The sequence below is a fragment of the Maniola hyperantus genome, chromosome 5, assembly GCF_902806685.2.
Source record: "Maniola hyperantus chromosome 5, iAphHyp1.2, whole genome shotgun sequence".
In the NCBI taxonomy this organism is placed as follows: Eukaryota; Metazoa; Arthropoda; class Insecta; order Lepidoptera; family Nymphalidae; genus Maniola; species Maniola hyperantus.
Genome location: NC_048540.1, coordinates 10,095,649 through 10,119,311, shown reverse-complemented (window position 1 = coordinate 10,119,311; position 23,663 = coordinate 10,095,649). Strand labels below are relative to the sequence as shown.

Below are 23,663 nucleotides of genomic sequence, written 5' to 3'. Positions count from 1 at the left end.
CAATTTTCTTCTGTTCTTATCAATTTACTTTTCCAATTAGCTGTAAGTTTTCCTGTTAAATAAAAAAATATAAGTATAACAATAATTAATACCGCGCATTATTTTTGCTCTTTTTGATTATTAAATAATTTATGACTATAATATAGATACACAAAATAATAAAAAAATACTAAATGATGCCCGCGATTTCGTGGGCGTGGATTTAGGCTTTTTGAAAATCCCGTGGGAACTCTCTAATTTTACGGGTTAAAAATTAGCCTTAGCAGACAGACAGATACACTTTCGCATTTAGTAACCAACTTCCAAAAAGGAGATGGTTCTCAATTCGGCCCGTTTTTTTAAATGTATGTACACCGATTTTTTCGAGGTTTCGTATTCGTTCATTTACTGGAGTCCTTTACCCTAGTACGTTAAAGTACTAAAAGTGCGTGTTAGTAATTAGTATCAGCTGATCAAATGTCAATAAATTGCGCCAAAACCAAACGCCAAAACAAAAATTGCTAGTTTCAAGGTGAAACGGCAACTGTCATTAGCGAATGCAATGGCCTTAAGGATCAAAGTGAGAGTTCCCTAGAATTAGAATATTACTGTACGACAGTCTCCTGACATTAAATTATTTTGTTGTAGGTAGGTGCCATGCGGTCCTGTGGCAGATCGCAATATCGCACTATAGTACGCGACAGGTCGAGATAGCAATCGGGGTATGAGGCGGAGAGACACCCCGCACACCCGCACGTCACCCGCGCTATCCCGCACTGGGATAGCGCGGGGGATGTGCGTGCTGCAGCTCGACCTGTCGTGTACTATAGGTATGTTGCTTTGGCGTAAGTGAAGCTTTATTAGTTGGGTCTTGACTTTTGCGACACATAATTCGTAACGTGTGGGTTTTCCAAACCGCACATATGCGGGTTTATTGATACGTGTAGGTAGGTACAAGTAGGTATAAGGTAAATGTACAAAAATACTGTCACTTATTTATTATATTATAGATTTAGGTTTATATTATCCCGTGGGAACTCTTTAATTTTCCGGGATAAAAAATAGCATTCTTCCCCGGGCTGCAAGCTATCTCTGTACCAAATTTCATCGAAATCGGTTAAACGGGCCATGAAAAGCTAGCAGACAGGCGGACAGACAGAAACACTTTCGCATATTTTATAATATTAGTATGGATATGGTGGTAATTAAGATAAGGACCAGTTTTATAAAACTAATAAAATGCCAAGAAAGGTTTGCTCGTCAAATTCGAGCAATGCACAATGCAGTGAACTGTGAAGGTTACGTATTTAAACAAGTTTATTTTGCATAAGTAAACGACCTCAGGCGTTGTGTAAATCTTTTTCAACTCTCAAGCCTTCCTTGCAAATTGCGATTGGTGTACAAACTAACTGTAACTGATACCTTTGTTTGATTTGCCTGAGATTCTTGATTCTAGGAAACTCATCAGTTTTTTCCTCTAATTTTAATATTGACCTTCAAGTCAAGAGTGAGTAGGCATCTTCTAAGCAAGCGCTCTCCATCTTAAGCTGCATTATTACTTGCCAGCAGGTCTGATTGCACGGTTTATAGGGTTCCGTACCTCAAAAGGAAAAACGGAACCCTTATAGGATCACTTTGTTGTCTGTCTGTCTGTCTGTCGGTCTGTCAACAAACCTACAGGGTACTTCCCGTTGATCTAGAATCATGAAATTTGGCATATAGGTGACATTCGGGGAAAAATCTGAAAATCGTGAATTTGTGGTTACAGTTTTTGAATTATCGTGCAAAATGTTAAAAAACCGGCCAAATGCGAGTCAGGCTCGCGCATTGAGGGTTCCGTATTCCAGTCGTATTTTTTCGACATTTTGCACGATAATTTAAAAACTATGATGCATATAAATAAAAATCTGTTTTAGAATGCACAGGTGAAGACCTTTCATATGATACCCCACTTGATATAGTCACTCACTTCGAAAGTTGAAAATACTAATTATTAGTCTAATACTAATCTAACCCTAAATTCACGGTTTTCAGATTTTTCCCCAAATGACAGCTATAAGATCTACCTACCTGCCAAATTTCATGATTCTAGCTCAACTGGAAGTACCCTGTAGGTTTCTTGATAGACAGACAGACAGACAACAAAGTGATCCTATAAGGGTTCCGTTATTCCTTTTGAGGTACGGAACCCTAAAAAATACGACTAGTACGGAACCCTCGTTACGCGAGCCTGACTCACACTTGGCCGGTTTTTTATAATATTCCTTGAATTACGAGGATAATTCTTAAGGAGAGAAAAATTTAAAAATTGCCTGAAAAAGAATCGGCGGCGGTACGAAGTTAGCCGGGTCAGCTAATATGTAAATGAATGACAATTCTAATTGAAAAGACTTCCTTTTTATGCATAATAAGTTTTTGATTTATCGTACAAAATGTCGAAACAAATACGACTTTACCCTCGGTGCGCGAGCCTGACTCCCACTTGGCCGGTACTTATATTTTATTTATTAGAAAGCAACGAATCCGGGCCAATTTCAATGAACAGAGAAACTGCAAAGGTACCTACCATTGACAACATGACGTCACTTGCAACCTTTCCACCTACAGCTATAGCATATCGTAGCGTAGGTGCATAACGAAACTCCAAAATGAGGTCACTAGCTCACCACGGCCCAGGCGAGCGATTGCAATAAAAGTCTCATTTATTTGCTGAACAGCAAACTGTATGATTTTATTTACCTAAATTCCGGTTTCATAAAATCGCACCAGCGCGGCGTGGCAGCAGTGCAATGCAATATTTATTAACAGCAGTTCACGAAATTAAATCATAAAATTTATTCTAAGCTAGCTGATGCCCGCAAAGCGGGAACTCTTTGATTTTCCGGGATAAAAAGAAGCCTATGTCACTCTACAGGTCTTTAACTATAGCCATGCAAAAAAAATCACGTCGATCCGTTTTCTTTTTCTATATATAGAAGATTTATTGATTGTCAAGTTTATACTACCTACCTCTGTTTGAGACGGAGCCGATGGTCGTGGAGGCGGACGTCGCCGGTGTTCTCAATGCCGTCCATTATGTTGGCGGTACGTTTGCTCTCGCCCACCACCATTTTGACTGCAACAAAATATAATGAACAACTCAATTAGTGGATCTAGTTACTTATCCTAGATAATATTAAACAAGTTTCCCCGTAAGTTTGCGGGCTATAATAGGTAAGTGCTGCCGCCCATGGTCTACTTGTGGCGTTAAATAAACGCGACCACTAGTGGTTAAGTTGACTATGAGAATCAACTGAAAAAATCTTGAATTTCAAATAACTGACTTAGCCTGAACTACATATATTTAGCGAAACTGCAGTACATAGGTTATGATGAGTGATTGCCGTTATGGCCGGCAGTACCTCGCGTACAAGCAACCGCAAGATGGGCGCTGTCCAGAAATTTGGAGTTGCACGATGAGGAGGGCTAAGGACCCATCATGGTGGAACTCAATAGGGATAGGGCCTACATCCAACAGTGGACATTCACAGCATGATGTGAAGATGATGAAATTCATAAGAAGATGCCAGAGCCGTATTTTTAGGAACTGCTGAAACTTTTAAGTATCTTAGCAGCATCAGGCGCGCCACAAATGGAATAAGCATAGGTATCATCAGCACTGATTTCTGCTGACGTTATCATCTTCATTCCGTTGGTGTGTCCGATGTGTCCAATATTTCTGCTGACGTAACAAATTTTCAGTATTGAAATGACCTACTGTGGGTTTACGATTACCGAATAAGTAAGAAGTAAGAAAGAAAGAATCAAAATGAATTTATTTGATGGTAGAGTATCACATACAAACACCAATACAATAATCTTTTGAATCTTTTTTTATCAAATAAGAATAGCGAGCAAGCGAGCAGGCGGTTTACCTGATGTCAAGTGATTACCGCCGCCCATGAACATTTTCAGTACCAGAGGTACCGCCAATGCGTTGCTGGCCTTTCAGGAATATGTTGGTCCGCCCCTTGAATAGCCCCATGCTGTAATCTAATAGGAACACCGCCACAGGGAGTTGATTCCACAGTTTGCATGTGCGTGGAAAAAAGGATCTGGCACAACGGGCGGTCGAAGTGCACCAGGCACCTAGGTGGTGAGGGTGAAATTGCTTGCGATGGCGTGCGGTGCGGTTGTAAGAAAAAGGAGGGTGGAATGAGGTCAAACAAATCTTCAGAGCACGCCCCATTATAAAGGCTATAGAACACGCAAAGAGAGCTTACATCTCTGCGGTGCTCCAGGCTTTCCAACGAGCCGGTTAGTTTGGGATCTAAAACTAATGTCTAAGATTAAGTAGCACAAATCACGCTATGATAATCCACTCAGCTTTATAGTGAAAAAAAATTAAAGTGTATTCCGTGTTAACAAGAATGACTGAAAATATTAGTGTTATGTTTGACAGCATAACACAGCACAAGTTGGTTGCGTGTTCACTTCAAATTAGTGTAATGATTAGGCTAATGCGGAACCGGAACGGCGCGTCGACGTCTGGTTAGTTACCTATTACATTATGAGCTGTTAGTAAACCCACGGGATTGCTTCTGGTACAAGTTAATTACAACATTTTTAGGTTGAAGAATTGCTTACTCGAGGCTGTTATAACATAAATTCATGTAAAAGGTGGCGCTGATTTTTGGTTCAATTGTGTTTTTATAAATCTACAATAACTGTCTTATGACTTATAAGCCCCCGCTTCTATAATTAACTAAAGTAAGCAATTAGTTTACACTATTATACTTAATGAAAATTTCAACTATAAAAAAGTAGGCAATCAAATAGTTTGCAATGATTTTGCTCAAACTTTTTATACATCGTCTGACATTGAATAGACAACAAGTAATTTGCTATTCTTGTCGGCAGCTATAGGTAATGCGTTTTTACAATTAGTTAAATCTTTTTTCTTTTTGTTTTGATATAAGCGTAGGTGGTAGTAGGATTCTGATGATTTTCGTTTCTCCAAAGAGCATTTTTATAGAACAATCAAGATTAAACAATGAAACGATAGAAGCAGAAGCTGGTTTGTTCCTAACGTCTACATGCCCGCTTGCATTATTACAATGTTTTTTCTTGGTACACGAAAACGAATATAAATCTTTCCTCATATTTTTACTTTAATTTATTTCCTAGTCTAAAACGCATTGATAGAGAACAGTAGGTTTAGAAAATAAAAATTGGGATAGGTACCTAATTAAGGGTCTGTTTCACAACTTCCTAATAAACTTTATGTAAGGCCGCAAAGCGATGTAAATGAGTAAAACTTACAGGTGTAAGCGTCGATTTAAAATTTAATATACAGCTACCCTAGCAAGACTTTTATCTGCACAACGTAATGCAAAACTACCAAGAAAATAAGGTTTGCTATTTAGTTCATTTCAAGCCTTTTTTGCCAGTAGAAAGTGCAAATAAGTACGTTTTGGACTTGGAGATTGAAATAAAATACGATATATGTACAAATTGTCGCTTCAAGCTTTTACTCTGTAATGTGAGTCGACCCTAAGAGTAAAAAGTAAAAAGTCAAGGAAGTAGGCCGGTCGGTTACCCGGATGAGTGGTGCTCTATACTATTTACCTACTGCTAGTGAACAGCGAGTGACTGTGAATAACTTGCCATAATATATATTATATATATTGCTACTGCAATTTATTAATTAAGTAATATTATTATTTTCTGGCCTTTGGTTAATATCATGGACGTACTGTACATAATAGACATAGTACATGGTAGAGCGTTATCTCTGTCACTCATACCTATGTGACGCTTTGTCGGTCTGAATGACAGACACAATGCTCTACAAAACCGCTATTTCTTTCTAGAGGTCGATGTACATTATTTTCTGCGGCGTAGGTACTGTAGTTTGTTTTCCTTTTTATGGTGTACCACATTCGACGTGTTTGATTAATTAATTCATTCTTTATTATATTTACTTACTTGAATAAAATTATATTCAATAATTTAAGTAACGAAGCACATCATACATCAAATGAAAGTACTTTATGTAACTGTTACTTCATACCTTTTAGTAAGATATTGCTCAGTATGTTTTATGCACAATTGGATATCTACATAGTTAATATCTTGGTCAAAGTTATTTTGGCCCATAAAGGTGTCAATGTTTATCGGTCGATAGCGGCCTTTTCAATGGCATTGACGTAGTGTGAGCGGTCTTCCTGAAAAATGCGGCGCAAGTAGCCAATTACCATGCGGGATGGCGTGAGGCCGGCGTCTCGGCGCCTCTAAAAATATCATCCGCGGAACGGGCTGCCCGCAGCCAGCCGTGCCGCCACCGCGCCCGCCCGCCACGACTATGGGTGGAAGACCGACGCAATACCCATAGGACGTTTTTCCATTGGCTGGCACAAGGCGTCGGCAATCGGCATCACTCGGCGCCGCGTCACGGAACAGTAAAATGAAAAAAAGGCAAGAAAGTGTATAAAGTACCTATTTGCTGATGCCCGTGGATTTAGATTTTAAAAATCACGTGGGAACTTTGACTTTCTGGGATAAAAAGGAGCGTATGTCCGTTACCGAGTAACAAACTATCTCTGTACTAAATTTCATCAATATTAGCCTGCCATGTCTGCTAGACAGACAGACATATAGATACAGTTTGGCATTTTTAATATTAAGTATGGAAGTATGGATTTTGACTTTCGACACATTATCCACTTGCGAGTAAGTACGTACCTACGCGCAGCATTTCATGCCTCGATGCCTTTGCCATGTCGTTGTTGTTCCGGCTAATGGAAATACACCCATGCAAGTAATGACGAGGCATAAATCTCGACATGAAAACTGTGACGTCACGACTAATATATTGCCCGGCCTCTACCATTGTTTAGTCCCACAAATTTTTATTTATTGGATGCTAACTTTTTATTAGAATTTTGGTAGCGATTTCAAATGCATGTCGTCACTCAGTTTCTTGGGATTTTGAATCACAGTTCGAGAATTGCGAGACATGATCAATTTTTCAATTTTGGGAACTGAATACCGAAATGAAACATGAAGGCTTCAACCACGAATGCGGCCAATATTATTTACGTTGAACTAATAAGAATCATTAGTAAAATAAGTTGTATTATCAGCATCAAAAAATAACATTACTTTTTGATGTCTCAATTTATGATGACATGTACCATTGTACCTACCAACCTAACTAGGTCATCTTAAAATCTCTGTCATATTGACAAAAATGTGTTTCGCTTTCGACAAAATAATTTTTATCGAACACGTCGCATGCGCTTATTGTGGACGCAGATCCTTTTTGTTTTTAGAAGACCTTTTAGATTACGATAGGTTGGTTTCATTTTTTTAGGCACGTACGTACACGTAGGTTTAAGTCCCGCAAATTGCTATTACGCTGGAACCATGTCTCATTAACATCAAAATGACGTCATTTTGACGTCAGCCGAAATAAAAATACACCATCAGCTCGAAAATTCAGTCTAGTGCTGACGTCACTAAAATGGTGGCCACACGGCATTTGCAATTTGCGGGACTTATATTTTGTTTACATGTCAGGTCCGCCATCATGGATTTGTCATGACGTCATTAGGTATAGCCTACGAGTTATGACACACAGAACGCTGAGACGAAACCCGTCCCAAGCCCGGAAGCACGGCTTGTCCCAGTGGTGATGGCGACGCGGCCGGCGTCATCAGTGGTACGCGAGATGCCGCGAGTGATCGCGCTATTTCTGTCCACTCACCAGTTGAATAACCTCCAATCAACTATTCGCACTTAGTTCGCCTACGGATCCTACTAACACAGACTACGTACAATAAACCCAATTTAAATTGCTATAGGAAAGCATTAAACTCTCTGCGTTAGTAATTTTGCAACATGGACTTGAAAATATTGTTTAAACTTTTAAAGGTTCATTTAGAAACTTTGATGATGGACAGTGGGGCCGATTCTCTTGTACACAATCTCTAAACTAAACTAAATTAACAGGTCTAAATCTAGTGCCATCCTTTTCTACAAGCAACATTATGAAAGGGATAGCAATAGATTTAGGCGTGACATTTTAGTTTAGTTTAGAGATTGTGTACAATGGAATTAGCCACAATGTTACTCGTAATAAAAACGTACATAACGCGCAAGAAAGTAATGTACATCGGCCTTTAAAATGACATTTCGGCTTTGTTGTAGGGCGTTGTCTCTGTCACTCATACCTATATATGACGTTTTGTCGGTCTCGACGACAGGGCTAACGCTCTACAAATCTGCTATCTCCTTCTAAAGGTCGATGTACATTGCTTTCGGCCGCGTACTGTACCTAGGTTAGAATTCAAAATTGCCTACCTAGTCTATGTACCTACCTAGTACCTACAAAATCTAATGGTAGTTAAAATACGAAACATTTAAATAATTAAGAATCCACTTATTAACTACGTATGTCCTAATTTTGCAGCCATGGAATCTTACATCATATACATATGGGCCTTTCTCTGTAAACTGAGCAACTCGTCCTAAGAAAGCTGTCTAGGCATTTTTTAGGGTTCCGTACCTCAAAAGGAAAACGGAACCCTTATAGGATCACTTTGTTGTCTGTCTGTCTGTCTGTCAAGAAACCTACAGGGTACTTCCCGTTGACCTAGAATCATGAAATTTGGCAGGTAGGTAGATCTTATAGCTGACATTTGGGGAAAAATCTGAAAACCGTGAATTTAGGGTTAGATCACACAAAAAAATTAAATTGTTGTCATTAACTAATAATTAGTATTTTCAACTTTCGAAGTGAGTGACTATATCAAGTGGGGTATCATATGAATGGGCTTCACCTGTACATTCTAAAACAGATTTTTATTTATTTTTATGCATCATAGTTTTTGAATTATCGTGCAAAATGTCGAAAAAATACGACTGTAGTACGGAACCCTCATTGCGCGAGCCTGACTCGCACTTGTTTTTTTGCTTATACATCAAATAAATCTTATTCATGGAGTATTTATCCACCTATTTAGTAACATAAGGCAGATGAACCCAAAATATTTTCATTATTTTAGAAAATATATAACATTTTTTTGAAAAATCGATACAAGGTACCTACTGTTATTTTGAATTTAATTCTGCTTTTACACTTTTCATTTCTTCTTCACATTCATCTTAAACCTTGTTTTTATTATATTTTTGTCTTTTTTATTCTTTTTCATCTATCCTGCATTTTTCATTCGCCATATTACATATATTACAAAAGTGTGCAATTAATTTAACAATCGGTAGTATCGGATCCATGGAAAATAGAAGAAAAACAGCTGTAAAAACTATTTAATTTAGATATTTGGATCCTGGAGCCGTTATTTCTGGACTACAATTATCGCATAGGTAGGGTACTAGAAACCAGACCCGGCTTCTGCTATAGATGTTTTCAACCCGTTATGTGTTCGTGTTACTTCTGTAATCTGTGATCTTTTCCGGCCCAATTCAATAACTATTATCATACCGGTAACTTATTTCTGCAAAAATGTTCATAAATTATTGCCTATTTAACCTTCTTAGATAATCCCTCTTTCTATTAGTGAAGTAAAGAGCTGTGATAGCCTAGTGGTTAGAACGTCCGCCTTCTAATCGGAGGTCGGGGGTTCGATCCCGGGCACGCACCTCTTAACTTTTCGGAGTACCTAATGTGCGTTTTAACTGCTTTGTGTGCTTTAACGGTGAAGGAAAACATCGTGAGGAAACCTGCATACCTGTGAGTTCTTCATGTTCTCAAAGGTGTGTGAAGTCTACCAATCCGCATATGGCCAGCGTGCTAGACTATGGCCAAAACCCTTCTCACTCTGAGAGGAGACCCGTGCTCTGTAGTGAGCCGGTGATGAGTTGATCATGATGATGATGATGACGATTAGTGAAGTGGAAACCGTATGAAAATCCGTACAGTAGTTCCTGAGATTAGACCGAACGAATACGAACTCAGCGCGGACTTGTTTATTTTCGCAGATTTTCAAAAAGCCTGTAAAGCTCGTAAAAGATATTAGGTATTTTTTTTTAATAAATATATATATAAGAGTTGACAGTTTGCATTTTACCAACTGCAGTGATCCACATTACATTGTTGGCTTCTGTGTTCATCGTATACATAAACACGACAAATCGCATGCCAATAAATACGGCTTCGCACTCGTATTCGCACATCAGCGCACAACTACAGTAGTACACAATCGTTCAATAGCTAATGCAGTTTGTTGATTATATTGCGATACCACCGTAACTAATTATGTAGATAAATTATGTACTCTTATTCAAAAAAATCTTCAAACATTTCTAAATCAAGAGTAGGTAGGTTCAATTCACTTTTAAGCTTCGTGAGGATGTAATGTAAGTAGCAATGTAGTCACCCGAACAGTAAGTTTATAATGTACACTCTATACGTTTTAATACCTATTTCTAAATAGGCACTACATAAATATACTCGTATCTATAATAATTCTAATACCTATGTACTACCAAAATATGGGAACTCGGGTTATATTATCCTTTAACAACATACATAATTGCTACACTTCCACCCATCGTCATCATCGGCCAACTACTGAACAAGATCTCTCTTCAGAATGAGAAAGAAGGATTTAGGCCATATCCTACCACGCTGGCCAAGTGCAGATTGGCAAACTTCACAGTTCATACACCTTTTTGAGAACTTTAGGGAGAACTCTCAGGCATGCAGGCACAGAATATAATAACCGTGATCGTGATCGTGATCAACCCATCACCGGCTCACTACAGAGCACGGGTCTCTTCTCAGAGTGAGAAGGGTTTAAGCCATAGTCTACCACGCTGGCCATGTGCGGATTGGTAGACTTCATAAATATATAATAATACATAATAATGCATGTTTCTCACAATGTTTTCCTTCACCGTTAAGCTAGTGGTATTTACTTAAACAATTGTTTAAATAAAACACACAAAACTCCGAAAAGTTAGAGGTGCGTGCCCGAGATCGAATCCCTTCCGAATAAGAGGCCGACGTCTTTACCACGAGCCCTAAAATCATGAACCTAAGTCTTATAAAAAATAAAACAATATATTTAACGAGATGACGCAGTTATGTGCATAATTTATTTTTGTCGTAAATTTTACAATTTGGCAGAGTCTAGAACTTAGGACCGTTGAAGGTAACAAAAATAGAACATAATTCCATGCTGCTGACTAAACAGTACATTAAACACCAAAACATGATTGTAAATTAAATGTGGTCGTTTATCGGACTGTCTGTGATATGGAGGAGACCTGCAGTCGTTATTCTTCCTTAGAGCACCTAAATTATTTTTCTATCACTTGCTTGGAAATTGCTTCATTACTAAAAAACAAGACAATAATTTGCCATTTTACAGTCCGCACTCCGCATGCTAACAATGTCCAACTTGTCCTAGTTGGTAATAGAAATTGCTGGACACTTTCATACTGGGGTGCCACTGGTGCCAGCCAGGTAACCTCCGAGTGTGTCTGGGTGCTGCTGGTCCCTTTTGGATGCATCGGGCATCCGAGGGGAAGAGCAGTATTCGAGCCGGTGCAGCCCGGTAACATGGCTAATAATATCTCTTCGGGGATATTGTTAGCCATGGCTAATGGCCTGGCAAGGGGGAGGTTTCTCCGCGTGTCCCTCTGGCTAGCAGAGGGCACAGTGGACGAGGCGGAGGATGGGTCGCGGGCGACGTGGGCGGAGTCTGCAGCTGTCGCCCGTTGGGTCCCCGGGTCGGGAGGCGCACGCACTTCGTCGGTGCGCCTCGGACGTGCGGTGTGGGGACTTCGTTAGCGGGGTTCCCGGTGGAGGGTCCGCCTCGGCGGATGTCGCTGGCTGGGTCGCGGTGGTTTGCTTCGGTGTTCCTGTGACCCAGTCACCAGGCAACGCTCAGGAGTGTCGCTGGGTTTTTGTGGGTATTCCGGTCGCCTCTCGGCTGGCGAGTCCCACATATCTTCCCTCCAGTTGGTTGGCTGGCTGGTTAGCTGGCTGGCTTCCAGGAGGGGGGGATGCGTAAACGCATTTCCCAGCGTTAAAAAAAATTTACGCTTTCACACTGCTGACGAGGTTCTTTAAATGTAAGTTAAGTAGGTATGTACACTAACATAAAAATTAGATTTTTTATTAGGTACACAATTTTATTAATATTCTGGCTTATTACTTTTTTCTTTTTAGGGTTCTGTACCAGAAGGGTGCCAATGGGACCCTATTACTAAGACTCCGCTGTCCGTCCGTCCGTCGCCGTCGGTCCGTTCGCCCGTCGGTCAGTCTGTCAGCGGGCTGTATTTTGTGCACAAATCCAAAATTCCATCAATAATAAAGATCAGCCTGAGTGCGGCTTCAGGCGTGATAAGCTCAATCGATCGAAGCGTGTAACGCTTTAATTTCACTGTAGAGTGCACTGATGTTGTGTTATTGGATGGGGGCCAAATAAACAAATATTTAACGAGAATATTTAAGTAAGTTAGAAACGTTTTATTGATCTTAATTTGACATGTACAAAAGCCTATACACAGACATTGTGAAATATAAAGATTTGATAACACCTTCTGCGACTCCTGAACCTCACAGCTGGGTCCTTAGGGTCTTATGTTTTTTTTGACAAAGTCACAATATTTTCGTTATTTTGTGGCCATTGTTTTCAACACGACGTGCGCTGTATTTCTCTTAACAATGCACAATCAGACTTTAGATCGGAAAGGTAGGTATATTTCGTCACGTTCGTTTCGATCCAACTTCTAAGGAAGACTATACATTTGCTATTTTGGAAATGCTCAAAAGTATGTATTTACTATAGGTGCCCAATACGGGTTGCAGACCAAGAGCTAAGCTAAGTTAGTTTAGCTTAGCTCGCATAGCTGACGCAGTTTTCCATACTTGTGTGCAGACCGCAAACTACGCGAACTAAGCAATGTGAGCTAACTAAAATATGCGAAGCTAAGTTAGTTGTGTATGCCGATGCGCAGCTACACGAGCTAAGCTAAGCTCTCCCGCCTTCCCCGTACGCCCTTCGCACATCCTTCGCCAGTGCTGTCCAGTGTCCTTGTTGTACGCACGGTCGTTTTGTAGGGAATATGGAGCAATTTATTGAAATTGTTAAACAATTTCCTGTACTATAGAACACACAGATAATATAAATTAAAATGTTCATCATCTAACTCGTAAAATAAAGTTCTAAACTCTCCACTTCTGTGCCGAGATTGAATGTGTTGAGATATCCAAGATCTGGAATGTCTTTTTCTCAAATAATAATAAGTCAGTTTTAATCTTCTTTTTCTATGTGTAACGTTTCATCATCGGAACTTTCTTCATTGATTCATGGAACTTCGCAACACTGACTGAGCTTTGGTTTAGCTCTTGGTGTGCACGCCATTTTTTTATCGTTGGGAAATGCATATACGCATCCCTCCCGTGAACGGGCAGGGTATGTGGGACTCGCCAGCCGAGAGGCGACCAGAATACCCACTAAAATCCAACGGCGCTCCTGCGCTGCGCTTGCGACTGGGTCACGGGAACACCGAAGCATTTCTACCGAGCCCCGCGAGCGACGTCCACCGAGGCGGACCCTCCCCCGGGACCAGCTTAGCTTAGCCTAGCTTGCTTATTTCTATCGACTTTTAAAAAAAAGTTAAAAAAGCTTAGTTTAGCTTTGGCATAGCTGAGTTTTCGGTCTGCAACTGGCTGTATTGCCATATAATAATGTAATTAAGTTAGTTACATGATAGGGAGATATTAACGATATTATTGTTACTAGACCTTCAGAATATAAAGTAGGTATTGCTACAAAGTTCCTGAGCTTGAACCGTCTGAGCTTTCAGTTGCCCATAATGGTGTAGTGAATTAATACACTGATACTATTAATTTTTAATTTATGGTAACTTAGAAAGATGATTAGAAAAGAGAAACTGCCGAGTTTCTTGCCGGTTTTCTGTACCTCAAAATGGAAAAGGAACCCTTAATTCGTTGTCTGTCGGTCTGTTGTGTCTGTCTGTCGTGTCTGTCAAGAAACCTATAGGGTACATCCTGTTCCTGTTCCTGTGGTTCTGTTGACCTAGAATCATGAATTTGGCAGTTAGCAATGTCTAAATAGCACAAGTATAGGGAAAAATCCGAAAACCGTGAATTTGTGGTTCGTCGGCTAAATGTGAGTTGGAATTGCACACAAATGGTTCCGTACCATCCTACAAGATATTATAAGTACCTAACACTTTTATGTAGAACACTGCAAGTTAATGGGATTAAAAATATAAAGCTATATCTATGTAAAAAGAATGTATTTAAAAGGTAAGTACAAAATACGACCGAAGCATGCAGATTTCCTGACGACATTTTCCTTCACTGGTTAAAGCAAGTGATGATTTAATTGCTTTATTTAATTCCGAAAAGTTAGAGGTGCGTGCCCATGATCGAACCCTGGACAGGAGGTTCACGTTTAGCAGCGAAATAAATTAAATGATTCAACAGGGACGGGCGACGGGGGCAGACTCAAAGTTATATTATATATAAGCAGATTGTTTTTGTCATCCTTTAATTCAGCTTCGTTTGACAGGGACAGACAATGAAGTGATCCTATAAAGGCTTTTTTTTCCTTTTGAGGTACCCTACGAAATAAGTAAGTACCTGCTTAAGTCATTTAAGTAGGTAATTCAAATGAGAATAATTAAGTAAGAAACTACTGTTCTATTAAATATATATAATCATCAGATGAGTCGCAGGGAGCCGCTGGATCCAGGCACCACAAGACTGTGGCGTGTGGAAGTCCCTACAAGAGAGCAGTGGACGTCTATTGGTTGATGATGATGATTTATATTACTCTTATTTACATTTGTACTACACTGGTCTAAATGAATTTCATAAATCTATGTCATGGAAGCTATGTCCACAGATTTAGGAAGCTACTATGAAAAAATACAGACCTAGTTTCAATTTTATTATTAGAATGTAACTGCCACACAATTAGCCAAGGACAGATATTTGTTTTGAATGTTTAAATTATTTCTCCTACATACTCCCTTTTTAACCGACTTCCAAAAAGGAGGTGGTTCTCAATTCAGCTTGTTTTTTTTAATGTATGTACACCAATTTTTTCGAGGTTTCTGGACCGATTTGCATATTATTTTTTAATCAACAGAAGATGTTTCCGTGGTGGTCCCATAAAAATTTCTGGATCCAACTCGCCAATCCTGATGCTGCAGGTTTGCTGCCCACCTAAGTTATCAAGATTCAGGAAGTGTTCATAGTGAATTAATGTTGTAGGTACCAAGCAACGACTTTATGCTTGGACTCCAAGTCCCAACTACTCAACTCTGATGATGTAGGGTACAGCACTCCTAAGCTATAGTGATTCAGGTACTGTGAATGATGCAATATTATTTTTGGTGCCAAGCATAGACCATACCATTGAACTTCGGATCCCAACTCCTCAATCCTGATACCCGCGACTTCGTCCGCGTGGAATTAGGTTTTTAAAAATCTTAGGAAATCTTTGATTTTCCGGGATAAAAAGTAGCCTATGTCACTTTCCAGGTCTTCACCTATACTCATGCAAAAAGTCATGTCAATCTGTTGCACCATTGCGACGTGATTGAAGGAATACCAAACCAACAAACAAACACTTTCGCATTTATAATAAAGGTACCTACTGATGAATAAAAAAATAAGCTAAGTGTATGTCGGTATGACTGTTTTGTCTAGTAAGTGGTGCCCTGCTTTAAAAAATTTAAAGTAGGAAAATTATATTGGAGGTAGGTACAAAGAATATGAAAGAAGCTATCTGCAATGAAAATGTCCTTACAGGATATTATAACTGCCATCCAGGTTTCCTAATATTCTTATTGGAATCCTGGCATATTGTAAACACGATGAGAAAGAAGTTTCACTTTTACTCCATTAGCAATATTTTTTATTTCTTACAATAAAATGTTAAAAATACACTTTTTCGGGACGATATTATCATCGGATGATTCATAAATCTAAATGTTTACAGCAGTTGGTATCGCCTGCTGATGTCATGTAAAGCTCGCTAAGGCACCAATAACTCAAACGCGAGACGGTCATGACTCCAGCCTTCACAACCGCAAGCACGTACAAAAATTCCACGAAGCTTTAAAACCACACTATCAAAAATCAAAATACATGAATTTATGTTTCCAGCCTTCGTAGTGTACACGTCTTATATAATGATTTAAAGCATTCAGGCTTGTCGAACTATGGAAGAATCGCTTTAATATGAATAGGTAACCAATAATTTATAGATTTAAGCGTAGGAGGAGTGAAATACCTTTATTTTATGTGTAATCCAATATCCCGAATAATGTCGAAGTTCTATTTAACACACGAATTACACTGTCAATCATCAAAAATAACACACCATCACAAAGCAACACTACACAAATTTTCACTTATAATTGATAAATTTTGTGAAAATATCACATAATGCGCCATTTTCGCAATAAATCCGTAAGACAGCAGACGGCAATCGCTGCCATCTTTTCTTTTTGTCAAATGTCTAAATTCTAAAAACTAAATATAGCGCTCTAACGAACTCTAGTGTTATTTTTAGAAAATACGTTCATGTTATATCGTAGCGACATCTGTGTGTACATTAAACAATAATTAAACATTTGCTAGATGGCGCTTTCTAATAGCAAAAAGCGAAAAGACTTGACTATTTTTTGATAGGTGGCGTTATAAGAACAATAAACCATAGCCACAGAAGATATATAATAGTACTCCAAGTCCAACACAGAGTTGAAAGGACTATAAAAGCTGGAGATTGTAACATTTTGGTGTTATGCATAGATTATCTACTATATTGTGTTATGCATTGGTTATGCATGTGTTATGTATCGATTTTATGTCGAACCAGAGTCCAGACCAGTAAATTCATAGAGTTATGATCATGTTATGATACTCAAAGAATTTCTAAGTACTACTTCGTAGTACAACCCGTATTAGTATATTATCTATGGTACAACCTCTGAGTAAATGTCTTCTGGAACCAGACGTGTTATCTATGAACCAGACTGACTTTGTAGCCAGGTGCATAGATAACACACTATATAGGTGTTTCCATACCGCCGCCACTGATACCCGCCTCGAATTCGTCCGCGGGGATTTAGGTTTTTAAAATTTAAAAATCCCGAGACTACATTTTACTTACAGGTAAAAAGTTACTTACAGGCCCTTTCATATGATAGGTACCCACTTGGTATCTTACTTTGAAAATTGAAAATACTAATTCATTGTTCATGAACAAATTTTAATTTTTTCTTGTGATCTAACCACAAACACATGGTTTTCTGATTTTTTCCTTTATTTGTGCTGCAAGACCTACCTACCTGCCAAACATGTTTCTAGGTCAACGGGAAGTAGGTACCTTATAGGATTTTCTTGACAGACACGATAGACGGACAGACAGACAGACAGACAACGAAGTGATCCTATAAGGGTTCCTTTTTTCCTTCTGAGGTACGGAACCCTAAAAACTGAATTTCAGTTTTTTTTTTACTTAGCAACCACATAAGGGGACAGCATGACACTTCACAAGATGGCGGCGTTAGTTCCGTTCGCGCCAAAAGGTCCTTGTCGCACTGTAAGTGCGTATGTAAGTAGGTGGGTATGTACCGTAAAACGGGGTGAATAGGAACTGGGGTGTGAATAGGGACAAAACTGGGAATGAGATTTGAACGTTAAAATAATACCCAAAACAGCTTAGAATTTTGGTAGCATTGTTTTTCCCTATAGTAGAATATTTGATCTTTTATTTGGCAACACTGAACGGTGAACCAGACACAAATTTACATTAAAATAACGAAAGCGTCATTGCAAAAACGTTGTTCAAAACACGCTAAGCCGTAGGTCTCAAAACTTTGTTTACTTTGACGCAGTACGAGAATAAAACAGTACAAAAACTATTAGAAATCATTAAACATTTATCTAAGAGGCGTCACAAAAGCAGATTTGTCTAAATGTTACATATTTTTCTGTAAAAAAGAAAAAAATTGGAAACCAAGTGGTTTTGGCTTTGCCATGGGGATTATAGGTACGGGAAAGGGGTGGATAGGAACGCTATACTTACTGAATTGGAACGAATCAAGGTTAAATAGGAACAGTAAGGTTTATATAGGGACAGGGCTGTCACTTTAAATATTTAATTAAATTGTTCAAAAAAATTCTTCCTTCTTGTGTAGTCGACTAGTAAAATTTTGTTAAATGGCATTTTACTGTTTAATATTGATAAATAAATAAATAAATAAAAATACTTTTTATTCAATTAAACTTTTACAAGTATAGGTAACTACACTACTTGTAACAGTTTAATTAAATAAAAAATATTTTTATTTATTTATTTTTGAATCGTCAAACCACTGATTCGGAATGCCAGCAACCAGCAAGAAACTCGGCGGTTGCTTTTTTTTTAAGATTTGATACCTACTATGCCATGTATAATAACATATAGCCTATGTTACTTCTGAATAAAATAGCTATAGAATATGGTGAAAGAATTCTCAAAATCAGTCATTCTCAATATATAAAAGGCAAAGGTGACTGACTGACTGATCTATCAACGTACAGCTCAAACTACTGGACAGATCGGGCTGAAATTTGGTATAAAGATAACTATTAAGACATAGGCATCCGCTAAGAAAGGATTTTTGAAAACTCAACCCCTAAGGGGTTGAAATAGGGGTTTGAAATTTATGTCGGACGAAGTCGCGAGCATAAGCTAGTTTTGTAATATTAGAGGATAGACTAACTTGTGTTTGACAACCCTAACCTTTTTTCCCTATTCACCCCTTTGCCATTCCGTTACACCCCGGATCAAGTATAAATAGGGACAGCATATATTTTGATTAAAATATACTAGTAATTTATCATTATTTTATATTTTTTGGATGTTTCCTTAGAATTCTTATAACCGGAGATGCTTACAAACAGTTAAAGCATCATAATTTGTACCAAAACATCCGTAAATTTCAGTGCGAAGTTAGATTTCGTACCTATTCACCCCGTTTTACGGTACGTACTAGGTACACAAGTTTTTATTTTTTATTATCTATAATTTCAGGAGTTTTTTCCTATTGGAATATGCCACTCCGTAAGGCCTCACATGTATTAATTACTTACTCACGTACCTAATGAATTCTTGTACAACTGTAACAGAGCCCCAGCCTGATCCGACAAAGGTTGTGATAGGGCGCTGTTACAGCCGCCAATCTGGCGAAGCACGGGTAGGTGGGTATGTACGTACTAGGTACACAAGTTCTATTCTCGACTTGAGCAAAATGCTAATACAGCAAACTGACCTACACGTTCTATATCAATTGTCCAACCGGAGATTGTCAGATGTCGTAATACATACCGTACATACCCTATCTCGTTACGTTATTTAACGAAATCCGGTTGACATCACCGTCTCACTTTCAATACCTAATTTTGTTGTTTTTGTTTTGACTGATTGCACATTCCCAGATACTTACCTACCTCTTACCTACCAAATCCATAATATCATGAATTTCCTCCCTCATATTTTTTAGCTTAGTTAATTACCTACCTATTCATACTAATTATTGATAGAGGTACCCACTTAGCATAGTGGCCCCCGCGGCCCCGGCATGAAAGAAAGGTTTACGATATAAACAGGGTGGTAGGAATCGGCTGAATGAGGAAGGCTGAGGGCAAGATGTGGTAGCGCTCACTATGGAAGGCCTATATTTAAGAGTGGGCATCCTGCACCGGCTGATATGATGAAGACATAGGTACACTACAGTCGTTTTGAGTAATATACCAGGGGCTTCCAAACTTTTTAGCCTAAGGGTCCAATGGGTCCCACCGATTCCTCCACTAAGTCCAAATAAGGGTCAAGGCTTACGACATTTCTTGCTCAGTCGGTATACCTACCAACTAACTGTAGTTTTGTACACAAAACGCACAAATTTTAGCTATAGCGGATATGGGTGTTTCTCTGGCATTGCGTTCTTCGTGTGATTCCTCTGGCGCAAAAAATTGACTCTTTTGACCAGGAAGTAGGTACACCATTCCATGAAATTAGGGGTATAAAGAAACATATATTTGGCAGTCGTAGTCGGTTTTAGAAATATTTTTAAAAATTACACGATTCATGTCCAGAGTAATTACCACCAAAAAAACCAGATTATCATAGCAGTAAAAGCCTTAACATGGAAATTAAACAGGTAAGAATAGGTTTGTTTTAATCTTGGGGTGCCAGCCAGGTAACCTCCCAGTGTGCCTGGGTGCAGCTGGTACCTTTTAAGTGTGCATTTTAAGTTATACCAAGAAAAAGAGGTAATTCGTGATATCTACGGCTTTAATGCCATATGAATCAGTGACAGCAAAATCAGATTATTTTGGAAAATTGACTCTACTTCTCCTTTACATCAATTACATCATCATTTCTATCAAGTCAATGTTTTATTTTTTAACAGTAGGTATAGAACTGAAAAAAAAAGAAAGTAGAGTAATCATAAACATATCGAAACCAAGGCCAGAGTTATCATACATTTACCTTCGTAAAATCTAAACGAACGCTAACTAGCCACTCCTGTGCCTCCTAGCATGTTTTATAGAAGACCAGTTACCGCCTGTGTGGGGAGCTTTAGCCTCAATTCTCATTAGTTATGCGATACCCTCGAATAAAACACACACCACAGTTCTGTGCCGGACAACTCTTACTTTTAAATAAATTAGACATACTTTTGAAATTTAAATAAAACCAACAAAGATAAAAATCAAACATATTTACTGTGAAGCAACCAACTTATATTCTTTATATATAATAGTAAACAAATCAGTGTTAGATTTATACAAGAAAATGTTGAATGGACACGTCAGAGGAATCAGAATAACAGGGTTTAAAAAATGATTGTAAATATTTATATTGTTATAGACAAATGTCCTAGTTAGACAAGAAGTTAAGGAACTTATCATAAAAAAATACTCCAGGCCTTTACATTGGATAGTTACAGAAATAAGCGCCCGGACATCAAATTGAATGTAGGTAGGTATATGAAATGAAATGTATCTCCGAAGAATCACTCATATCGGACATTATCAGTCCAGTCCAGTCAATGCCAGTTTGCTTGTACATACTTGCCGGCCAATCTTGGCCTGCGAGCCTTAGTTTGGAGACCCCTGTTCTAGACAAAAGCAGCAGATTGGGATTGCTACGTAACTATGCGTCACCACAGCGCGCGGTACACGTTAGCACCTCTCGTTTGCAGGCGGGGCGGTGAAAGTGCTTGTGCAATGATGCAAACAACGGGGCTGCAGTCAACAAAGTGTCCATCCAACATTGAACTAAATTACTATCTACCTATAATCCAGTAATTTAGTAGTTTTGCCTGGAAAGTTTTCCGGGAGTTTTGAAAATTGTTGATTTTAAGTAGGTATAATAAATAGATTTCACGTCGAAATCTATAAAATCAACTCTTTCCGAATTTTCATTTTGCCTCCTCGCATCTTTGCCGCTCGCGCCGCCATCTTGGAAAAATGGCGCCCAAAACCAGTTTTTTTAACGATAACTTCCCCGGTACGGTATTCCCAGTGGGCGGTATAATAACCTTAAATTTTAGCCATCAATTCATCCAGAGTAATTTAACACTCTTCAGAATTCTGATCGAAATCACATCACGAGAGTCATGGTGAGATCTATAGAGAGCACTTCGACTTTTCTCAGACAGCAGACTTAAGGCACTGTTAAAACGAGACAGCGTTATATCGCTGGCATAAATCTGTCTCGTTTTAACTGAAACTATAAGTCAAAGTGCGCTCTGTAGATTTCAGCCTCAGACTCACATTTGACCGATTTTTGGGCCTCTCGAGGGTGTTTATGATATGGTTGCAGTCGATACACAATATTACAATTCGTGCATAAAAATTATACCACGCACTTCCAACTGGAAAAATAAAAAAAATAGGTCAAGAGTGAGTCCGACTCGCACACGAAGGGTTCTGTACCATCATACAAAAAATAACACTTCTTTTTCTTTTTAGGGTTCCGTACCTCAAAAGGAAAAATGGAACCCTTATAGGATCACTTTTTTGTCTGTCTGTCTGTATGTCTGTCAAGAAACGTACAGGGTACTTCCCGTTGACCTAGAATCATGTAAGGTAGGTAGGTAGGTCTTATAGCTGGTATTAGGGGAAAAATCTGAAAACCGTGAATTTGTGGTTACATCACACAAAAAAAATTAAATTGTGGTCATAAACTAATAATTAGTATTTTCATATTTTGAAGTAAGATAACTATACCAAGTAGGGTATTATATGAAAGGGCTTTACCTGTGCATTCTAAAACAGATTTTTATTTATTTTTATGCATCATAGTTTTTGAATTATCGTGCAAAATGTCGAAAAAATAAGACTGTAGTTAGTAGTACGGAACCCTCGTTGCGCGATCCTGACTCGCACTTGGCCGGTTTTTTTTTTCATGACGGCCTTTGGCAGACTGGCATACTTTGAGAACATTAGGTAGGTATAGAGAACTCTCAAGCATGCAAGTTTCCTTACGATGTTTTCCTTCACCGTTAAAGCAAGTGATATACTTAACTCCGAAAAGTTAGAGGTGCGTGCCCGGGATGGAACGTCCGACCTCCGATTAAGAGGCGGATGTCCTGACTACTAGACTGTCACAGCTTATAGTGACTTGCTCTATCTATAACAAAGACAATCATATTGCTCTATAACCGTTACATTCATGGACCAAGTCGCGAGCAACCAACCAACCGACCAAGACATAACTGATCAACGATTAGCGGTACCAGAATAAAATCTTAAGTTTCTCGGTTTCTCGATAAAGAGTAAGTAATCGTAAGTATGTAACAGTAGGCAGGAAGGAACTGTGTTATGAATATTGAAGGCTTGAATAACCTGCTTGCGTAACGGCATACTTACGCGTAGTGCGCATAGCAGTTCTTATTTTAGTTGGTACTTAGAATAATAAATAAATACTTAGGTATTTCTTTCAGCCAAGTACGGGTAGGTACTTACTTTATTTAATTACGTTAATAATAAGAAATATAAAATATATATGCTTTCCCATCTCATGGTAAGTAATAACTATTATATTTATAGATTTAGATATCGGAGTAGGTAAAGTAAATGTACGTAGTTATAATGAAAATTCAATTCCAGACCTTTCCAGGCAGAAGTTTCTGCTTGTTGACTAAGTTGAAAATTAAAATACTTATAGGATGTCTATAATGCATGTACAGATAAAATAAGCATAGTCAATCCGAAACAACAAATAATTTTCATGTTTAAATGTGATTTAAAATGATCACTGGTCAATAACTATTTACTTAATTGGGAAGTTGTATTCCACTACATATACTTAGGTAATAAGTATAATACACTACATATTTTCCCTGCCTACACGTACATACTAAATATAAGGATATCATAATATCATATATCCAAAAGCTATATATTCCGTTTATCCACCCTAATATAGCCACCCGAGGCTTTATATCTACTTGGAAACATGTATCCATCTATATAATCCACCCCAGACGGGATGGATTTGAATATTATTTTTAGCCAGAGGTGGATAGACGGACACGTTTCCGCATATACATCCTAGAGTGGCTGTTTTAGGGTGAATAAACGGAATAAGTAGTGAAAAAGGAAATGTTGTTAATTGCCTGTTTAATGTTTATCG

General features: G+C 38.5%; 1 protein-coding gene across 1 annotated transcript in view; it reads right to left on the bottom strand.

The window, feature by feature from the left end:
• Nuak (Nuak family kinase 1) overlaps positions 1–16,497 on the bottom strand; it is a 48,596-nt gene extending 32,099 nt beyond the window's left edge. Inside the window, exons 1-2 of the mRNA XM_034968767.2 lie at positions 16,263–16,497; positions 2,989–3,094 (exon numbers count right to left, since the gene is read on the bottom strand). Of these exons, the coding sequence (XP_034824658.1) occupies positions 2,989–3,089 (101 nt within the window). The 5' untranslated portion in view covers positions 3,090–3,094; positions 16,263–16,497. The remainder of the gene's footprint in view (positions 1–2,988; positions 3,095–16,262) is intronic.
• Between the last annotated feature and the right edge of the window lie 7,166 nt (positions 16,498–23,663).